The following is a 22729-nucleotide window of genomic DNA, read 5'->3' on the forward strand; positions in this document are numbered from 1 at the left end:
TACGGTAGATAACCTGTCTTTTAGAGAATGGGAGAAAAAAGGGATTAAAAGAATAGAAAATTGTTTTTCGGGGAATAAATTATTATCCTTTGAACAAATGAAGGATAAATATAATATAACTCAAGATACAGTGCTGGCATATTACCAATTGAAATCCTATTTAAAGGATAAATTGGGAAGTAGTCTGAAGTTACCAGAAGGAAGCAATTTTGAATATCTGATTACAGACACAATGATAATTTAAAAATTTATAACAAACATGTATATCAAACTACAAGAAAAGGAGAATGAGGAAATAAATGATAAAACTAAACAAAAGTGGGAACAAGATCTAAACATAAAGATAAAAAAGGAAACATGGGAGAAGTTATGTTTAGGAACTATGAGAAATACAATAAATACGAGGTTACGTATGATACAATATAACTGGATACATAGGTTATATATCACTCCTCAAAAGTTAAATAAATGGGACCCTACAGTATCTGACAGATGTTTTCGTTGTAAAAAAGAAATGGGAACAACATTTCATCCAATCTGGACTTGTGAAAAGGTGAAAAAATTTTGAGAAGATCTAAACCAGATATTAAATAAAATTACAGAAAGCAATATACCAAAAAACCCAGAGATCTTCCTCCTAAGTAACATAAAAAATAAAGAGTTTGGACTTGATTTAGAGGGTGTACAAAAAAGATTTGTTAAGATAGCCCTAGCTGTAGCAAAAAAATGTATTATGTCAAACTGGAAATTAGAAGATAATTTGAAAATACAGCAATGGTATGTAGAAATGAATAAATGTATTCCATTGGAAAAAATAACATATAGTTTAAGAAATAATATAACATTATTTGAACAAATATGGGAGCCGTACATGGAATATATAGAGAAAACCTACCGGGACATCTATCACCTAAAATGACAAAAGGAAAAGAGAATGGAAAGAATTGACTCAGTGGAAGTTTTTGTTCGTTAATGTTGAGTGACAACATTGTTTGATGGGTTTGATGTATCTTGGACTCAGAGTTTTGAATGGATGGAGGGGGAGGTGGGGGGGGAGGGGAGGAGGGAGGGGGGGAGAAAACGACACTGTATATATTTGAAAGGAGAAATGTGTATATCTTCAATAATGTGATCTATAGTGTGAAAAATAAAAAAAATTTAAAAAAAAGGAAAGCCCAGGAGATCACTCACCGCTGACCATCGACAGCTCCACTGTCAAGGTCATCAAGAGTGCCAAATTCCTTGGTGTGCACCTGGTGGAGAATTTCTCCTGGTCCCCCAACACCAGATCCATCGACAAGGCCCAACAATACCTTTGCTTCCTGCAGAGGCTGAGGAAAGTCCAGCTTTCACCTTCCACCCTCACCACATTCTACAGGGGATGCATCACCACCTGGTTCGGGAACTGTACCATCCCAGAATGCAAGTCCCTGCAGCAGATAGTAAGGAATGCTGAGGGGATTATTGGGGGTCTCTCTCCCTACCATAATAGACATTTATATCAGGCGCTGTTTGCGGAAAGCCATAAACATTGTGAAGAACTCCACACACCCCTCACGCAATCTGTTCCCCCTCCTGCCGTCCCAGGAACAGGTATTCGGGTCCTCATGACCAGATTGTGAAAGCTTTACCCCCCAAGCCGAGAGGCTTCTGAACTCCGGGGATACACGGCTAGCATAATGTAGCTGGAGAAGCGCCATCTCATTTTCACTGTACACTGTAATGATATGAACGAGAAATAAACATGACATGACAACTGGATGGCATTAACATCAATTTCTCCATTTTCCATTAGCCTCCCACCCCCTTCTCCCCCACCCATCTTTCCGTATGTCTCCTTTCCTCTAGCTGGGTCTCCCTATCCTTTCCCCCTAACTCTCAATTCACAGAGCCAAACCACCCCCCGCCCCTTTCAATTCTCAACTTTCCTCTCTCCTATCTTCCAATGAACACCTTTTGTCTGTACGCCTCCTCCTGTCCAGTCTCTCCCTGGTCTTTTAATTCAGACACCTACATCTTGAAGAAGGGCTCAGGTCCAAAATGTCAATCCTGCACCTTATCACCTTCGGCCGTGGCAAGACACAGCATTTCCGCGCTTTTACTATTACCATAATGTCTACAGACTTTCATGTTTCACTCCCTCAGGGAAGCATGCTCCTTGCATGTAGCCAGCTGAGCCCTCGTCTTGTTCTCCTCAATTCCACAACAGACAGATTTCCTCTACTCAACCTCATGCAACAAGTCCGACTTCCTTGCAACAGGTCCAGCAAACCTTTGCTGCACCTCCCTAATGGTGAGAACAGAAAAGTGCCTGATATCCTCCCAATGGGGAGGTGGATGCCGGATAAATGAATTTGCCGGTTGCTTGAGATTGTGTGGATTAGCAAACTGACCACTAGCAAGGCAGCAATTTTAAACTTTTGTATTTTTTGCCTATATTTTTGGAATTTTTTTTTGCTAGTTGCTTGAATTACAGATTTATGGGGATTTTACTGTATATACTCTTTGGCCAGGAGACCAAATCTGTCTAAAATAATTTGACTACAATCATACCAGAAAGTTATACATTTCCATTAGGACTCCCTTACACATTTGCTCAAAATATTCAACATAGTATTTGCTTTCCTGATTGTTTGTTGCAACTTTTGGATTTCATTGAAAGTACAAAAGAGAAGGGATGGCTTTCCTCAATAAAGCTACATTTAAGGAACAACTTTTACATCGTACATGCAGATTTCAGATTTATTGTCAGAGTACATACAAGACACAACCCTGAGATTTTTTTTCTGTGGGAGCCAGCAGAATTACCAGAGCAAAAAAAAACTGTAAATAGCATAAACGTGTCAATAAAGAACTGTAAAAAGATAACTAATGTAAACAAACTGACTGCAAAACAGAGAGAATATTAAAAATCAATAAAGTGAACAAGTAAGGAGTCCCTGATTGAGTTTGTTGTTGAGAGGGGGAGTAGCTGTACCTGAACCTGCTGGTGCGAGTCTTGTGGCACCTCGACCACTTTCCTGATGGCAGTGTGAGAACACAGCGTGCGCTGGGTGGTGTGGATCCTTGACGATCGCCGCTGCTCTCCGACAGCAGTGTTTCCTGTAGAGGTTCTCAATAGTGGAGAGGGTTTTGCCTGTGATGTCCTGGGCTGTGACCACTACCTTTTGCAGGTCTTTACGCTCAGGGGTATTGGTGCCCCCATACAAGTCCATGATGCTGCCGGTCAGCCCACTGTCCATTACAGGGTTTCTGGTGTCGTATCAAACCTCTGCAAACTCCTAAGGAAGTAGAGGTGCTGACGTGCTTTCTTTATAATGCCATTGGTGTGTTTGGTCCTGGAAAGATCCTCCAAGACAGTGACTTCCAAGAACTGAGGTAGGCTCACCCTCTCCACCTCTGATCCCCCACTGATCATTGGATTGTAAACATCTGGCTTTCCTTTTCTGAAATCAACAAACAGCTCCTTAATTTTGGAGACAATGAGTGCGATGTTGTTGTACCATTCGGCCAAGTTTTCAATCTCCATCCTGTATGCTCTCTCATCCCCATCTGTGATACAACCCACATACCTTTACACCACTGTGGTATTGTCAGCAAATTTGTAGATGGTGTTATTCTCATATGAAGCCACACAGTCATAGGTGTAGAGTAAAAACACCTCCAACAGGAATAAACACCAAGTTGCTCAAAGAGAACAGCTTACAGGAAATTAAGTGTGGGAATGGGATTGATGGGATTGTTCTGAGAACCAACAGCTCAATGAAATCGACAAGTTCTAGTCATTCTTAACTTTTCCCACTTAGCTTTGGTCTTCCAGATGAAAACAATTTTCCTGTCTAGCATAGCAAGCTCTTTCACAACTCTCAGGAGGTTGTTTATCCAGAATAAGTGACCAAACCCATGAATACTAATTATGACGGCTCATACTTTTCTATTCTGTGTGCTACTTCCATCTGAGCAAGAAAAAGATTTAATTAAAAATATGAAATTTGATGGTTAATGATGAATTCAGGACCACATCTGTGGGAGTACACTAGCCAGAACAGTATATGTCAGGCCTATCAGTAGTTAGAAACACAAGTCTCCAGACGTGATTGTAATTAAAACAGGGAAATGCTGTGTGACACCTTCCCATTCTTTGCTGATACCTTGAGGATGGGAAGGGCTCAGGCCCGAAACATCAGTAATACATCTTTACCTCCAATTGTCGCTGCAAGTCCTGCTGAGTTCCAGCAGCATTTCTGTGTTTTTACTATCAATAGTATCCTCACAAAGATTAGCGTATACAGAGCCGTTGTCATACCCACACTCCTGTTCGGCTCCGAATCATGGGTTCTCTACCGGCATCACCTACGGCTCCTAGAACGCTTCCACCAGCGTTGTCTCCGCTCCATCCTCAACATCCATTGGAGCGCTTTCATCCCTAACGTTGAAGTACTCGAGATGGCAGAGGTCGACAGCATCGAGTCCACGCTGCTGAAGATCCAGCTGCGCTGGGTGGGTCACGTCTCCAGAATGGAGGACCATCGCCTTCCCAAGATCGTGTTATATGGCGAGCTCTCCACTGGCCACCGTGACAGAGATGCACCAAAGAAAAGGTACAAGGACTGCCTAAAGAAATCTCTTGGTGCCTGCCACATTGACCACCGCCAGTGGGCTGATCTCGCCTCAAACCGTGCATCTTGGCGCCTCACAATTTGGCGGGCAGCAACCTCCTTTGAAGAAGACCGCAGAGCCCACCTCACTGACAAAAGGGAAAGGAGGAAAAACCCAACACCCAACCCCAACCAACCAATTTTCCCCTGCAGCCGCTGCAACCGTGTCTGCCTGTCCTGCATCGGACTGGTCAGCCACAAACGAGCCTGCAGCTGACGTGGACTTTTACCCCCTCCATAAATCTTCATCCGCGAAGCCAAGCCAAAGAAAGAAGTAGTTGTTGTACATCCCAGGATGAAGACACCAATTACTCAAAGGGAATTTGAAACTTCTTCATGAAAACAATATTGCAAGAACATAACTTGTTAGTTTGATATATACTTGTAAAAATTGAGTCAAGATTTCCCTATATCTGAATGTTGGGAGATTGAGAGCTCTCTCAATGGAGCCTTCAATCACCACCGTATATTTAAACGTTTAAGACCTTCAAAAATGGGGTGGTGGGGGTGGACTTGTATGCCAGATATACTTTTGATACCTTAAATTCAACTAAAAAAACCACGACGGATTCAGTGTACGTCAACCCTTGAAAAACAAAAAAATACTTTTCTTGCTATCAGTATATTATAACAAAATTTTTATTGATTAAAAAAACATTTAGAATCCTTCAAAATCACCATTCATCATCTGATGTAAAGATCCAGGCAAGAACATCCATACTCTCACTGTTTAAACAGTCATCATATAGGTCCCATTCTTAATCTGAAGAGGCAGCTTCATCATCCCACAATACTTTCACTTCATCCCATGCTTTGAGCACAAAGTTACACAGCACATCAAGTGTGGATCCAGCACACTTTGCCCCACCTTTTGTGAATGATTTTTCTGCACTCGTCATCCATGTATTCCGTTCTTCACGCACATGGTCCTTGAATGGCTTGTTCAAGCAGGCATCAAGAGATTGCAATAGAAACGTGAAACCACCTGAGATAACTGCCATGTAATTATTATTTAGTGCTAATCTACCTTGTGTTCTCAGTTAAGTGGCTACGAAACATATCCAGACCAGAAAACTCAGTTCTTTGTATAAACTGTCTGGCCGTTTGTTCCACATATTATCTATGCATAATTTTATACCATTTCCATCCATCCATCCTTTTTCATGAAAATGGACAAAAATACCTGCTGGGAATTTTATTTTCAGTTTAAGTTTGCACTTGACGATTACCATGGGTCTTAACTTCGTCCCATCGGCCATGCACGACAACACCATGGTAAACCTGGTCCTTTCATGGCCTGTACTTCTGGTTTGCCCCATTTTCACCCCTTTCCATTCGACTGTTCAATTGCCTATCAAGCTGAAATTCATGGAGGTTTCATCCAGGTTTCCAATATTTGCCAATGCAAACTGGTGTTTCTTCCGGTTACGTATAAAATTGGTGAAAACTTGCAACTTTATGACAAAGATCTTTTAGTAGTTTCTTTTTTTTTTAATTTTTAATGATATTTTTATTGGTTTGCAATTAAAAAACAATACAAATTTATATTGAAATATAAATTTCAAGAAAAACCACCCTTGTAAATTCAAAACCCCTACCACTGTACAAGGTTTAAAAAAAACTAACAAGTAATGATAACCTGGAAATGGACAGCACAGCACTGAAGCTTAATAATAACCCTAAAACTTTAGACTGTGGTACTGATCCATAAAAGGGCCCCCATGTCTTTAGGAAATTAGTATTTGAATCTTTAATGGCATATCTATGTTTTCTAAACTTAAGACATAATATCATTTAACCGTTGAGTGTGTGTAGGTGGAGTTTTGTCTTTCCATTTAACACAAAATTGCACGTCTGGCTATCAATAAAAGATAGAATTCGGTTTTGAGTTGTTAATAAAACATCATCATCTTGAAATGATCCGAAAGAGCAATTAAAGAGCAAGGGTCCAATTTAACCTTAAGAATAACCGATAATGTTTGAAATATATCTTTCCATAATTTTTCTAAACTAGGACAAGTGCAAAACAAGTGGATCAAGCCTCAGCAATTTTACATTTGTCATATTGAGGGTTTATATCAGAATAAAAATGATAACTTTAGACATATGTACTCTATGGACCACTTTAAATTGAAATAAACAATATCATGCATAAAAGGAGATTAAATTAATCAAATTATAAATGGAATCCCAGACCTCATAGAGAGTAAAAGATTCCCAGTCTCCCTTGATCTTATTGAAGCCATTTTTAAATAAGCAAATTGTTATAAATACAAAAATATTGAACCTTTATGAGAAAGTTATAAATCAAAAGTAAATAAAGAATATTTGCCTTGGGAATTTGTGGAAAGTCAGGGATCTGAGATTGAACAAAATGTCTAACCAGTAAATATCTAAAAAAAAATGCATGTTTGTAAAGTTAAATTTTACAACCAAAAATCAAAACTATTTTGAATAAGGTCTTTGAAACATTTAATGCCCAATCGGTGCCAATCATTAAAATCTGTATCCTGCAACAAAGGGAGAAAAAAGAGACGAGATATAATAGCACTAGCAAAGGAAAAAATTTGAAATCCAAAAAAACTTTCTAAATTGTGCCCATATTCTCAAACTATGTTTAAATATCAGATTATCAGTTAACTTATAAAAAGTGGAAGATAAAAAGGACCCTAAAGTTGCCAACAAAGAAGTATTCTTTGCAAAATTTAATTCCATTTCAACCCACGAAAGGCGGTCAACCAAATTATCAAAATGTAAAATTGGGAAACGCCAGTCCACCATTCCTTTTAGCTTTTTTATTATGAGGTTTATTTAAGTGAGGGCGTTTCCTCTGCCATATGTTGGAAGATACAAGCGAGTTGAGTGATTAAAAAAAAGATTTAGGGATGAAAATTGGTATGAATTGAAAGAGGTACAAAAATTTAGGTAAAACATTCATTTTAATCGAGTTCATACAACTAATCATTGAAAGGGATGAAGGCGACCATTTCATAATAATTTTACCTGATTAAATAGAGTAGAAATTATTTTCCTTAAAATATGTTTAGAGCTCATAGTAATTATAATACAGTGATGAGTAAATTTATTCTGCACAAACTTGAAAGAAAAATTAGAATAACTTGATATAAACTTTTATATAACTTTATATAACTTTTATATAAAACCATTTAAAAGTTCCCTTTTATGCAGATTCAACTTAGACCCACAAAGTCAGCCTATTTGGTAAAGAAGCCTTTGGATTAGAAACAAGAAGCAAAAGATCATCTGCATATAAGGAAACTTTATGTTCATTGCCATTCCTAATGATCCCAGTAAAATCTCTACTTTCACAAAGAGCGATTGCTTAATGATTCCAATATCAAGTCAAAAAGTAATGGATTAGAGGACAACCCTGATGAGTACCCTGCTAAAGATCAAAAGGTTTTGACTTTTGTAGATTAGTAAGAATTGAGGCAGTGGAACATAGATTTAATAATTTAATCCATTTAATAAATCAGGACCCAGAATTAAATTTTTCCAAATTTTGCCCTCTTCAGTGCAAATGCTCTTATTTCACATGACTACGTAGCAATCTTGCCTCTGTTCACATAACCATGCTGTAATGCAATTTACCAACTCTGGCCAATGAGTGATCCCTATTCTCATCAAAAATTGTCTTTTTGGCATTTTTCTTAAAGTGATTTCCTTATTTCGCTAATGTCTTACCAACTTCTCAGACACATCAGATTTTCTTGCAGCAACAGTTACTGGATTTCTTGGGTCATTTCCAACTCGCTTCATACTTTGATCGTTTTGCCGGAGCCTCCATGATGACAACCTCCCTCAGCCAACACCCAACAGCTCAGCCAGCACAATTTTTTGGGGTCAACTTGTACACCCGATATATGTAAAACTATTAAAATGAGGCTGAAAATGGGGACCCGACTTATCTGCCAGTCGACTTAAATGCAGAAAATATACGCTGTTGTAAATGTCGAGATTCAGGAACAAGTACAAGGTCAACCAGTCCGTCACAACAATTTTATCCTGATTACCACTGCAATTTGGGACAAAGGAACTTACTACTTAAGAAAGGATGAAAAGAGAAATACAGGAAACTATCAACTCGTTAGCCAGTTTAGAAAATTCTATGAACTATAACGATGAAACAAAACACCTTGAAAATAACAATAAATATCATTTATGAACATGAAATTATTCTTGCCAAATCTATTGGAGATTTTTTGGAGAATATGGCTAGTAGAATAAGGAAGAAGTACCTCTATAAACCAACTCAACAAAGTAAACCTTCCCTATCTCACAGCTATAAACCTTTACTTTTCTTACATCTATGTGCATGTCTAAGAGTCTTTTAAATGTCCCTATTCTATCAGTATCCATCACCACCCCTGTGGCGATGCATTCCAGGCACTCACTACCCTGTGTATAAAAACCCCAGGAGTCTCTTTGAAACTTTCTTCTCCTCACCTTATATAGATGTCCTCTGCAACCAGTAAATGTCGTATGTTTGGACAAGATCCCACAAAATGTTGATCAATGAGGTTAAATCATTGGGATTCAGGATAACTTAGTGATATGAAATGGCAATTGGTTACTGGGCATAGTAAAAAAAAAAGAACGAACAGATCTTTCTCAACTTGACTGCTAACGACGAGAACCAACTGCAATCTTTGCGAGACAACAATTTGGCCACCATTAATTGCCACAAGTGTTTTCCCAACTGATTGACGATGTGGTGCCTCATTCCTACCCAAGATGCTTACGACAGTCTTCATGTTGTTAAAATGTTATTCTCATCATTGCAAAACTCTCCATTAATTAGCTTGACAGCTTCACAAATGACACCAAGCTTCCGAAGCATCAAACCAACTGGAGATCAACTTGTTGACAAGAAATCTGGCTGATGGAAACAAATGCAGCCTCCATGGACTTTAACAGATTTCTTTCCTGTAATTTGTCTTTTTCCACTAAGGATGAAAAGTAATTAAAACCTACATAATGTCTTTCGCCCACAGATGATATCCCGATATAATCTTATGCTTACTATATTTCACTTGAGACAAGCCTTACCTTTCTTTTTTTTTCAATTTTTTTAAATTTTCACACTATGAACCATATTAACCAAAATACACACATTTCCCTCTTGAATATATAGTGTCATTTTCTCCCCTCCCCCCCCCAACCCATTAAACGTTCAACATATACAATACAATAAACCCATTAAACCATGTCATCACACCATGAAAATAAACAAGAAAATTGTGTCTTCTACTTTGACACACTGGGTCAGTTCATTTCGTCTTCTTCTCATTCTTTCATTTTAGGGGGTGGAGGTCGTAGGCAAGCCCTCTCTGTTGTGTTCCATGTACGGTTCCCAAATTTGTTTGAATAATGTGACTTTATTTTATAAATTATATGTTATTTTTTCCATTGGAATACATTTATTCATTTCCATGTACCATTGCTCTACTCTCAGGCTCTCTTCTGATTTCCAAGTTGACATTATACATTTTTTTGCTACAGCTGAGGCTAAAGCCTTACCTTTCCATTAGCTTTTCTTTATCCCAGTTGAAGTGACTAAGAAGTATCCTTGTGATTGTAGCTGGATTCTGTAGGTAAAAGACAATCCCAAATTACACAATGACTTTAGATTGAAACATGTTTTCTGTGGTTAACCTTGAAGTCTCCTTATTATGAACTTCTATAACAACCAAGGCATGAACATGGCCACAATAATCAGTTTCACATAAACTCTACTGCAGGAAGCAAACAAACTAATTTAATATTGCACAAACTATTTCCTGTGTGTAACTTCATTTCAACGCACCACAGCAACCACTCTGAATCAAAGGACTTCAGGGACAAGCCATATAAAATGAACACAGAATACACATTTTTATGACTGCAATTTTACTGTACCATTCTGAACCTTGTAATAATGAGCAAATATAGGTCAAAGGCTCAATTGTACCAGTCGAAGAAGACAGAACATTGCATTGTGGTGTATTGCTCCCATGTTCTCCTACAAAACTACTATTACACTCACCATATGGATTATGAAAAAAGTCTGCAGTATTTTAGCGATTTTTGTTGTTTGCAAATAACTAAAACTGTTTCAGATATGTGGCTCCTATCACAAAAATGCATATCTTATTCACCTAATACATGCTCAATAGATATAATTAATAAGATATTTCTGGCAGCGGGACTATAGGAATCCAACAAATACAAAGGTATTCAGGTGAAGGCATGAGATTTTTGGGTTCTTATCCAATTAAATGCATCTGGGGTATCAAGAAAGTAACAAAATTATTAGACTAATCATTTCAAAAAAAATGCCTGGAGAGATGATAACCCAGGTTCTATGCCTTTTAATCTTTTTTTATACAAACTTTTTTATGCACTTGGCGATAGCAAACCAGGTGCTCCACCTCACAGGAACTTATAAACAGTATGTGATTCAACCATCACACGTTCAATCTGGTATTGACAAAACTGAGGGTGTAATGAAATAAAGTCACCACAGTTTTCATACCTTTGAAAGCATGGACTGAGGAAAAACCTCACTTACCCAGATTATGTTGGAGCTGAACATGGTTATGCCATAAGAGGGGGAATAGACCAGGGGACTAAGCATGAAGCCTTGAGGTACCCCTGTACAGATAGTCAGTGAGGTTCTGGCCAATCCACTCTGATTGGGGTTTACTGATGAAGAAATTGAGGGTCCAGTTGGAAATGGAGGAAAAGAGTCCCTGATCCCTGATTTAAGAGGTGATTTATAAGGCATTGGAGTATTGTTTCATTTAAGAAAAGGCATGCTGACATTGGAGAGGGTTCTAAGGAGTTTCACTTGGATGATTCCAGAATTAAAGGGTTATCATATGAGGAACATTTGACAGCTCTTGGCATGTACTCATTGGAATTTAGGAGAATAAAAGGGGGGTGGGGGTGGGGATCTCATTGAAACATTTCAAATGTGGAAAGACATGAACAGAGTAGATGTAGAAAGAGAGGACATGAGTTGAGAGTCAGAGGGTAAAAGTTCAGTGAGGGAGGACCTTTTTACTCAGAGAGTGATGGGTGTGTGGAATGAGCTTCCAGACAAAGTGGCGGAGACAGGCTCGATATTATTCGAGAAGTTGGATATGTATACGGATGGGAAAGGAATGGAGGGTTATGGGTTGAGTGTAGGTCAGTTGGGTTAGATGGAAGTGGCCTGTTTCTAGGCTATAATTGTTCTATGGTTATATGGTGGGAGAGTCCAGGATAAGAGGGCACAACTTCAGGACTGAAGGGTGTCTGCTTAGAACAGCAATGCAGAGGAATTTCTTCAGCCAAAGGTGGTAAATCTGTGGAATTTGTTGCCACTGGTGGTTGTGGGGGCCAGGTCATTGGGTGTATTTAAGGGAGAGATTGATCGGGTTCTTGATTAGTCAGGGCCATAAAGGTCATGGTGAGAAGTTCGTCAGTGGGGTTGAATGGGGAAATGGATCAGTTCATGATTATATGGTGGGCCAGACTTGATGGGCTGAGTGGCCTATTTCTGCTTCAATGTTTTATGGTGTTTTTTTTTTATGGTGTGAGCTGATACTGTCCAAGTGCACCAGTTCCTCACTCACCCATGGATGTGAGCGGACACTGTTTAAGTGAACTAGCTTTGTTACCTGACCCCAAGCCATTTGTATTGCAGGGCATTACATGTTTGAAAATTGCCTCCAATAGTAGTCAGTGGATCTTGTTTTTTTTGTTTGGTTTATAAACAGTTTCTCAGGAACACTTTACCTTGGTAAAGGATATTGACAACAAATATTTGGAATGGGGAATTTGGATATTTCAGATGCAGAATATCCAACAAAGAATCTTGGGGCAAGGGAGAGATGTACTTTGAAGAAGGAACGAGGAAATCGAGAAAATTAATTGTGTTAATTTCACATTTCTTTGCCCGGCCTCCTCGTGCAGATTCACTGCTACACTTCCAACATCAAGCCCTGTCAACACTTTGAAAGTACTTCATTGACTTAAGAGTTTTTGGATAACCGCAGGTCATAAACACATGATCACAAGATAGAGAAGTAGGAGTAGGGCCATCGAGTCTGCTTCGCCATTCTAGCATAAGATGATCCATCCTCCCACTCAACCCTTCCCCCCCAGTATCCCTGATGCAATGACGAATCAAATACCTGCCAATCTCTGCCTTAAGTACCTTTACAAAGATTGAGTGTTCCTGAGAAACAGTTCGTAAACCAAACAAAAAACCAAGATCCATTGACTATTATTGGAGACAATTTTCATAAAAGTGAAAACCCATTATAATTTCTTTGTCAGTGAATTTTTGTAAAGCGGAGTTTACCTGTGTACCCAACAAATTCGCTTCCACAGCCACCCGTAGCAACAAGTTCCACAGACTCCCAAGCCTCGGACTAAATAAATTTTTCTTCATTGCTGTTTTAAATTGATGCCCTTTTATCCTTGAAGTTCTACCCTCTTGTCCTTAAATCCCCTACCATGGAAAACATCTTGCCACCTCATCCTTCTGTACTCCAACAAGCACAGTCAATTGCTCCTCATACACTAATCCTTTAATTCTTGGTTTCATTCTTGTAAATCTTCTCTGAACCCTCTCCAACACCAGTGTGCATTACATTTCATCCACCACCTCTTTGCCCATTTTCCTGATCTATCCAAGTCTCTCTGCAGCCTTTTGGTATATTCCGCACCATTCCCCTACCACCTATTTTGGTATCATCTGCAAATTTAGAAAAAAAATACAATATATAAAAGTATTAAAAATATACAAGAAAGACACAAAAGTCTTTCTTCTAACCATCCTGCTCCAACGGTTCACAGCATTAAAATGAACAGTGACATCAATTAGAAAGTAGACATCATATGACCACCACAGAGCACTCCAGGAAAAGCAATCAGCTGGAAATGATGCTCTCGCTTCATTTAAGGAAGCTCTCGCTTTGTCCCTTACAATGATAAGTTCTTCCACTCACTCAGAGCACTGATTGAATCTCACTCATTGTATTAGACGAATAGACAAATTAAAGCTATTTGGGCAGAGAGGCCAGCACCAAATTCCCTTCTTTACGAAAACCAGCAATAAAATGACACACAGAAAACGAATGGCAAAATTGCACAGTTAATCTGCTCTAGTGGCGTGGAGCAATGGGAGGAATGTTGGCTAAGGAACTGGATAAGCTCAGAGAAATATTTCCCCTGCAATTTCTTGGTCAAAATGGTGGAAAATCAACCAGCGTTCAAGTTTTGGTGAGCACCACATCAGTCAGTTGGCGACAAAAATCTAACATGGCTTGAAGTGTTGCCAGATACAAACTGAAGCCTCAAAGATAATGCTGCACGTTATAATTTCCTCAAGTTACAGCAGGAATTCTCCAGGACACTGAAAAAATATCTCTACCCTCCAGGGTTAGAGGACCAAGTGTAATCTCATGGAGACCAATACAATTCCAAGAGGGATTAACTGAAGGAGACAAGAAATGTATTTCCCAGCTAGAAACCACAGTTTTCAGGTTTCCGATTTATTTTCATCACATACCAACCCTGAGATTCCATTTTCCTGCAGACGTGGCAGAATTACCACTAATCGCTAGTGCAAAAATCAACTTGTACATTGCGTAAACATATAAATAATCAGAAGAAATGCAACGAATGGAAACAGCAGACTGTGCAATACAGGGAGAGCAAAGAAAAATCAATCAAGTCCACAAGTCTGAGGCCTTAAACCAGGTCCTGATGGGGTTTGAGTTTGGGGAGTCTGATGCTGGAGGGGGAGCGGCTGTTCCTGAACCTGCTGGGGCCAGTCTTGTGGCACCGACACCTCTTTCCTGATGGCCGCAGCGAGAACAGAGCGGATGCTGGGTTTCTTTGACAATTGCTGCTGCCGCCAGATAGCAGCGTTCCCTGTCGATGTACTCAATAGTGAGGAGGGTTTTGCCTGACACGTCCTGGGCTTTTGCAGGGCTTTACACTCGTACCAGATTGTGATGCAGCCGGTCAGCACACTTTCCAATACACATCTATAGAAATTTGCCAGGGTTTCCGGTGTCACACCAAACCTCCGCAAACTCCCGAGGAAGTAGAGGTGCTGACGTGTTTTCTTCACGATGCCATTGGTGTGTTGGGTCCAGGAAACATCCTCCAAGATAGTGACTCCAAAGAACCCAATATTTTTTCACATATCAATAATGTTATTTTTCCATCATCAATTTTTACACTTGCCTTCTGGAGTGGCCGTTCACACAGAACAACCCGTGTACGGATATTGTCACATATTTAGACTAAGTATCTGACATGCAGTACTTATGTAGGCATTAAAATAACAAACGTTTAATTCTCACCAAAAAATACTGGCCACTGCCGATCACCAAGACCTCCCAAACGCAGCCAATACCCAACATGTCCCCACCATTGCCGCTGATCCTGGGGAGGCTTCCCAGGTCAGTGGAACACTCACTGGCGGACTCCTGCTTCCCCAAGTCCCAACTCCGAATCATCCCGTTAGGCCTACTGCATGCCAGGGAGTACAGTGTGTGCGTGCATGCCGAGGACGGAGGGAGGGAACGGAGGGGTGGAAACACCACTGAGCCTGAGATCCCACTACTGCCTTGGAGGCCACTTCCTTGATGACACTGGGACAAGGGATTCTTCTGACCGCTTGCAGCTGGGAGACATTGGCACATAGTTTGAGAGGGAGTGTTGGAGAGAAAAGTCAATTGTGGGAAGGTAAAAAAAAAAGAAATGGAACAAGAGAGCGGAGGGAGTTACCGGAAATGAGGTCCATCGTCGTTCTAATTTCATGTTGGGTGAATTTTTTTTTTCCAACCTGAGGTCAGCTTGGCTCTGAAAAGATTTCAGTTAAATGAAATTTTCAAATTTGTTTTGCGTATCCTAATTTATCTGAAACTTTTAAAAAATGTGGCTAAATGAGGATTTTGGAGAATCGCAAGTTGCACTGTATACTCATCCTCTTCTTTAGTAACAATTGTGCCACAACAAAATGAACACATCTCCATGAGTTGGAAAAAAGTATTCTGTGGGCAAATGAAGGTGAAATGGTGGATAGTCACTATTTAAAATATACTCTTTAATTTTGACAGAAAATTGCCAAACTCACAAAAGACAAAACATTGTGGAAAGTCTGCTGCTATGAAAGCTGGCCACTCTCAAAATTATTCACGTGCAAACAGCTCCTTCCACCTTGACACAAATGTCAAATTCTGCTGTCCAGATCACATTGCTACCTCTACCATCACCAGAAAGCAGGTCTGTAGGCTTCTCATGTTGACGTGATCAAAGGTAATACACCTGAAATGATTGACAGACTGAGCATCATCTCACCCAAACAAGGGTATCATCATCCACATTGTGGCAGCAAAGCAATAGCTTGGCATCGATACAACTCTTGAACCTGCCCAGAACCTAAGCCGGTGACACCAATGCAATTTGAGTTTAATCCCACTCCAGCCAAAAATGATCAAGTTCCAAATGTATTCCATACCAAGGTGTGATCCAAATTAGGATAATGAACAGAAAGACAGTGATTGGGTCATGGCTTCTGTTGAAGGCCAATCTGGAAACAATGGATAGACCGCAGTGTGCAATTCTGTTCGCCAATATAGAAAGGATGTATGTTCAGGTGACAGTGCAGAGGAGATTCACCAGATGTCACTTTTGATTTGGAAGTTATTGTCATCGGCAGAGTACATTTTCATTGAAATGAAGATAGCCAAGGGATGACCAAAGGCATTTAAAATTATAAGATACAAGTGAGATGAGTTTATTGTCAAAGGGCTCAGGTCTGAAACAGTGGCTACCGTTTACTTTCTGTGGATGCTGGATGACCTGCTGAGTTTCTCCAGCACATTTGTGTACTGGAAGAGGCATTAACGTGCCTCAATGCAGATAGGGTAGATACGATCTTTATCCCTTAGAAGGGAAAAAAAGTTTGAAAAGGGAATTGAGTGGAATATTTTTGGATTGAGCGGAATATTTTTTGGACAGAGAATGGTTGACATCTAGAACTTGTAAACAGAGATGGTAGGGTCACATACAATCTTGGAAGGATATGAACCTTATGTTGGCAAATGGATTAGTGTATTGTGGAAAAGGTCCACTTTAACACAGTGGTCTGAAGGGCCCATTTCTGTGCTGTATAACTCAATAAATTGCTCAGAATAGATAAGCCACTTGAATTGGAACTTGGCAGTCGATCATAGGGAGCCCATCCCAAAAGCTAATGAGACTTCTGGGGGGAAAAAAAATAATCACAGAAAACAGGGAAGTCGCAGGCTCAAGTCACAACTTGCATTGAGTTAGTAACAAGGTTGGCAGGCAAAGCAATAATCCAATTAATCTGCACATTCTTTAGTGATTGTCAAGAGACAATGTTCAGGAGCCTACCTACTAATGGATTTCGGATCAGAAATGGATTCAGTTCAACTTTTAATCAAATGGCCATTAAAATGGCACTTTCCAATATGGGAAATAAAACATTGATGGAATATAGCCTCGTGTATCGAGAAGATTTGATGCTATTAGAGCATACTTGGAACAAATAAGAGCAGGTCAGAGCATTACACCCAAAGACATATAGACAGCACAGAATTCAGTTTCTTGGATTTCAACAATTAAATTACAAATTAATGCAATTACCAGGATAGTACTCCCCAGAATTTAGACGATTAATCGTGTTTTCACTGAAGATATTAAAAGGTATTGATGGGTTTGAGAAAGAAGTTACTGTACTTCTACCAGATGGAAGGCTGCACTAGGGATTATGGATTAAAAAGCAGAACCAGGCCTTTCATTGGAGAAAGTGGAAAACTCTTCCAAACATAGAAGTTCAGAGAAATTTGAACTCTTCCACAAATAGCACCTAATCATGTCCATGAATAATTTTAATGAGAATAATGGATTTTTTTTTTTAAATCAGAAATATGACAAGAAGTCATAATGTCACTGAATGGCAGAGCAGGGTCAGGTGTGATAGTTGGTCCCGATTGTCACACCACTTGGACAAATGAAAGTAGAAACAGAACAAGTAGTTATCAGGTAGAACTTACAGAGAATCAGTAAAGAAGAATGCAAGTGATGGTGGGATGGAGTGTGGAAGATGCACCGGGTATCAGAATGACCCTCCCTGAACTTCATCATATTCTTCACTTTTACTATTAATTTGTTTCTCCTTTCACACAAGATGTCCAAGACAGGACTGGGAACATGAATAAAATCCACAGTTGAGAAGATATGGCCCAATCAATAAACAGCAGGGAATGTGGCTCTTAACTCAGGCCAACCTGTCAGAACATCAATTTCAGCTGGAATACTCTAACGTTACCGCAATTCAAATGGCCAAAAAAGTTTTGCAAAATTATAAAATACAAGTCAGTTACCTTATTCCAATAAATTAAGTAATCAAAATATACAAATACATTTAGCCACAGGGCTATGAATCAGCCAAGACTATACCAAGTTGATTACTTGCAGGATCATACACACAACTTTTAATACACAAGTGTACTGAACAATACGACAGTCAACCACATTAAGAAAATAGATTCTCTCAACCCATCCAGTATAATGTATAACAAATACACAAAACTGTTGCAGAAACTCAGCAGGTCCCAGTGTCCATTGGAAGTAAACACGTAGCTGCATCTGGTGCTCCTGTTGTGGTCTCCTCTATTTTGAAGAGACTGGGCGCAGACTGATAAAATCCTTTTGTTAAAGGTAAAGATTCCATTATTGTCATATAACACTACATTTAAAGTACATGAAATTCTTTAACTTTTATTGACCATAAGGCAGACTGAGTATCATCCTTTTGTCCTCGGTCTGTGGATCTCCCAGTTGCCAGCCATTTCAATTCCCATCCTATTCCCTTGCTGACATATCTCTCAGTGGTCTCATGTCCTGCCAGACCAATGACACCCGCAGATTGGAAGAACGCCTCACCTTCTGATGGGCACCCTCCAAGTGAATGGTATTATTATCGACATCTCTGGTTTCTATTGAACCCACCCCCCCCTTCTTCTTCCCCCTCTTTTACCCAACTGTCTTCCCCCCTCCCCTTTTCCCTCAGTCTCATTTCACAGAGCCAAAAATCAATTCTCGCCTCTCCTTTCATCATATCCAATTAGAACTTTTTGTGGGTCTGAACTCCTCCCCCAGCCAACTTCCTATTCTTTGCTTATACCTTGAAGAAGGGGTCAGGCCCGAAAGGTCGGTAATATATCTTTACCTCCTATGGATGCTGCGAGATTGCTGAGTTCCTCCAGCAATTCTTAATGTTTTTACTGCCAACATATATGATCAGAATTTTGGGCCTGAGCCCTTTGTCAAAGTATGAGCTAAAAGCAGGCAGGCAAGAGTTTGTTGAGGTCCCTGTAAACACCAAGGCCCTGCTTAAAACTAGCCAATGACATCAACCCCAGGTCAGGCAAAGGTCCAGATCCGAGATGGTGGCTTTCCTTTGCTTCCAATCATGCTTGGTGACCTACTGAGTTTCTCCTCACCCTTGTATTGATATCTCCCCCTCCCAATGGGACAAACATTCCCATGTTCCAACCGACAATGAATTTCCCTCCTTTCTATCGCCAGCAGCTATACTTTGCGAGGAGTTTGAGAATATTCGGTCCGTCACTGAAGATTCAGAAACTTCTACAGGTGGACTGTAGAGTGCATTTTGTCTGCTTCAGAAATGCCAACACTCAGGACAAGAAAAACTCCAGAGAGTTGTTAACTCGGCCTGCGACATCAAGGGCACCAGACTTCACTGCATCGAGGTAAAACACAAAAGTCTGCAGACATCGTGGTTGAAGTAAAAACACAATGCTGGAGAAACTCAACAGGTCAAACAGTGTCCTTTGTATAAGAAAGATAAAGATAGATAACCAACGCTTCGGTCTTGAGCCCTTCATCAAGGTATCGAGAGCAAAGGAGAAACTTGACGCAAGGTTCAAGCCCAAAATATTGGTTATGTATCTTTATCTTTCCTATACAAAGTACATTGTTTGATCAGCTGAGTTTCTCCAGCATTGTGTTTTTAACTTCACCCCATTGAGAAAAGAGACAGAGACTTGTGAGAGGAGCCTGTATTCTCAAGGGCGCCAACCTTCCAGGCCATGCCCTCTTTTAAATGTGCTACCATCAGGCAGGAGATACAGGAGCCTAAAGATGAGCTCCCAGTGGTAAAAGGGCAGCTTCTTCCCCTCCGCCATCAGATTCCTGAATGATCAATGAACCAAAGACACTGCCTCACTTTGACATTTTCTTGAACTATTTTTACTTATTCGGTAAGGTGGTTTATATTCCCACTGCCCCATTATCTCCCTAGAGCCCTGTATCAGTCCCCAAATAAATTCCACTACCCCACTCTCTCCCAACAGACTGTCCCCACACTAATCCCACTGTCTCCTCCCCCCTCCCCCACCACAGCCCTGTATCAATCCCAACACTAACCTCATTGCCCTGCGTCAATCCCCTAGCTAATGTAGAATCTGAACAGGTCAAACAAAACCTTGGTATTTCTACCTTTGCTACATAAACTTTTTACCCCCTCCATAAATCTTCGTCCGCGAAGCCAAGCCAAAGAAAGAAAAAGAAACATAAAGGACACTGTTTGCCCTGCTGAGCTTCTCCAACATTTTTTTATACTTCAACTCTGTGTTAATAGAGTTTCCACTGACCCACTCTCTCCCCAATCCTGTGACAGTCCCCAAATTAATCTCCCACCCTATTCACTCCCCATAGCCCTGTATCTGTCTCTACTTATCCCACACCCTCCTCACAGCCCTGTGACAGTCCCCACACCGATCCCGCTGCCCCACACTCTCCCCACAGACCTGTACCTGTACCAACACTCATCCCACTTTCTCTCCACTGACCTGCATCTGTCCCCACACTAATCACCTGCTCCTCTCTCCCCAAAGCCTTGTATCAGCCAACACACTAATCTCACTGCCCCACTCTCTCCACAGTTCTGTGATCAGTCCCCACAAATCCTCCTGCCATGCATCAGTCCCCAGCCTGATCCCAGTTGTGCAACAGCCCCCACGCTGATCCCACCGCCCTGCAGCAGCCCCCACGCTGATCCCACCGCCCTGCAGCAGCCCCCACGCTGATCCCACCGCCCTGCAGCAGCCCCCACGCTGATCCCACCGCCCTGCAGCAGCCCCCACGCTGATCCCACCGCCCTGCAGCAGCCCCCACGCTGATCCCACCGCCCTGCAGCAGCCCCCACGCTGATCCCACCGCCCTGCAGCAGCCCCCACGCTGATCCCACCGCCCTGCAGCAGCCCCCACGCTGATCCCACCGCCCTGCAGCAGCCCCCACGCTGATCCCACCGCCCTGCAGCAGCCCCCACGCTGATCCCACCGCCCTGCAGCAGCCCCCACGCTGATCCCACCGCCCTGCAGCAGCCCCCACGCTGATCCCACCGCCCTGCAGCAGCCCCCACGCTGATCCCACCGCCCTGCAGCAGCCCCCACGCTGATCCCACCGCCCTGCAGCAGCCCCCACGCTGATCCCACCGCCCTGCAGCAGCCCCCACGCTGATCCCACCGCCCTGCAGCAGCCCCCACGCTGATCCCACCGCCCTGCAGCAGCCCCCACGCTGATCCCACCGCCCTGCAGCAGCCCCCACGCTGATCCCACCGCCCTGCAGCAGCCCCCACGCTGATCCCACCGCCCTGCAGCAGCCCCCACGCTGATCCCACCGCCCTGCAGCAGCCCCCACGCTGATCCCACCGCCCTGCAGCAGCCCCCACGCTGATCCCACCGCCCTGCATCAGCCCCCACGCTGATCCCACCGCCCTGCATCAGCCCCCACGCTGATCCCACCGCCCTGCATCAGCCCCCACGCTGATCCCACCGCCCTGCATCAGCCCCCACGCTGATCCCACCGCCCTGCATCAGCCCCCACGCTGATCCCACCGCCCTGCATCAGCCCCCACGCTGATCCCACCGCCCTGCATCAGCCCCCACGCTGATCCCACCGCCCTGCATCAGCCCCCACGCTGATCCCACCGCCCTGCATCAGCCCCAACGCTGATCCCACCGCCCTGCATCAGCCCCCACGCTGATCCCACCGCCCTGCATCAGCCCCCACGCTGATCCCACCGCCCTGCATCTGCCCCCACGCTGATCCCACCGCCCTGTATCAGCCCCCACGCTGATCCCACCGCCCTGTATCAGCACACACGTTGATCCCACAGCCCTGTATCAGCCCCCACGCTGATCCCACCGCCTTGTATCAGCCCCCACGCTGATCCCACCGCCTTGTATCAGCCCCCACGCTGATCCCACCGCCTTGTATCAGCCCCCACGCTGATCCCACAGCCTTGTATCAGCCCCCACGCTGATCCCACAGCCTTGTATCAGCCCCCACGCTGATCCCACAGCCTTGTTTCAGCCCCCACGATGATCCCACAGCCTTGTATCAGCCCCCACGCTGATCCCACCGCCTTGTATCAGCCCCCACGCTGATCCCACAGCCTTGTATCAGCCCCCACGCTGATCCCACAGCCTTGTATCAGCCCCCACGCTGATCCCACAGCCTTGTTTCAGCCCCCACGATGATCCCACAGCCTTGTATCAGCCCCCACGCTGATCCCACAGCCTTGTATCAGCCCCCACGCTGATCCCACAGCCTTGTATCAGCCCCCACGCTGATCCCACAGCCTTGTATCAGCCCCCACGCTGATCCCACAGCCTTGTATCAGCCCCCACGCTGATCCCACAGCCTTGTATCAGCCCCCACGCTGATCCCACAGCCTTGTATCAGCCCCCACGTTGATCCCTCAGCCTTGTATCAGCCCCCACGCTGATCCCACAGCCTTGTATCAGCCCCCACGCTGATCCCACAGCCTTGTATCAGCCCCCACGCTGATCCCACAGCCTTGTATCAGCCCCCACGCTGATCCCACAGCCTTGTATCAGCCCCCACGCTGATCCCACAGCCTTGTATCAGCCCCCACGTTGATCCCTCAGCCTTGTATCAGCCCCCACGCTGATCCCACAGCCTTGTATCAGCCCCCACGTTGAT

General features: G+C 42.7%; 1 protein-coding gene across 2 annotated transcripts in view; it reads right to left on the bottom strand.

Annotated features, from left to right (window-relative positions):
• The window catches only part of LOC138745399 (E3 ubiquitin-protein ligase ARIH1), a 66148-nt gene that overhangs the window by 42039 nt on the left and 1380 nt on the right, over positions 1–22729 (bottom strand). For both annotated transcript variants that reach the window (XM_069902397.1, XM_069902396.1), the window contains exon 2: positions 10200–10267. In XM_069902397.1, coding sequence (XP_069758498.1) covers positions 10200–10267 — 68 coding nt within the window. The remainder of the gene's footprint in view (positions 1–10199; positions 10268–22729) is intronic.

The sequence above is a fragment of the Narcine bancroftii genome, chromosome 11 (assembly GCF_036971445.1).
Source record: "Narcine bancroftii isolate sNarBan1 chromosome 11, sNarBan1.hap1, whole genome shotgun sequence".
Classification (NCBI taxonomy): domain Eukaryota; kingdom Metazoa; phylum Chordata; class Chondrichthyes; order Torpediniformes; family Narcinidae; genus Narcine; species Narcine bancroftii.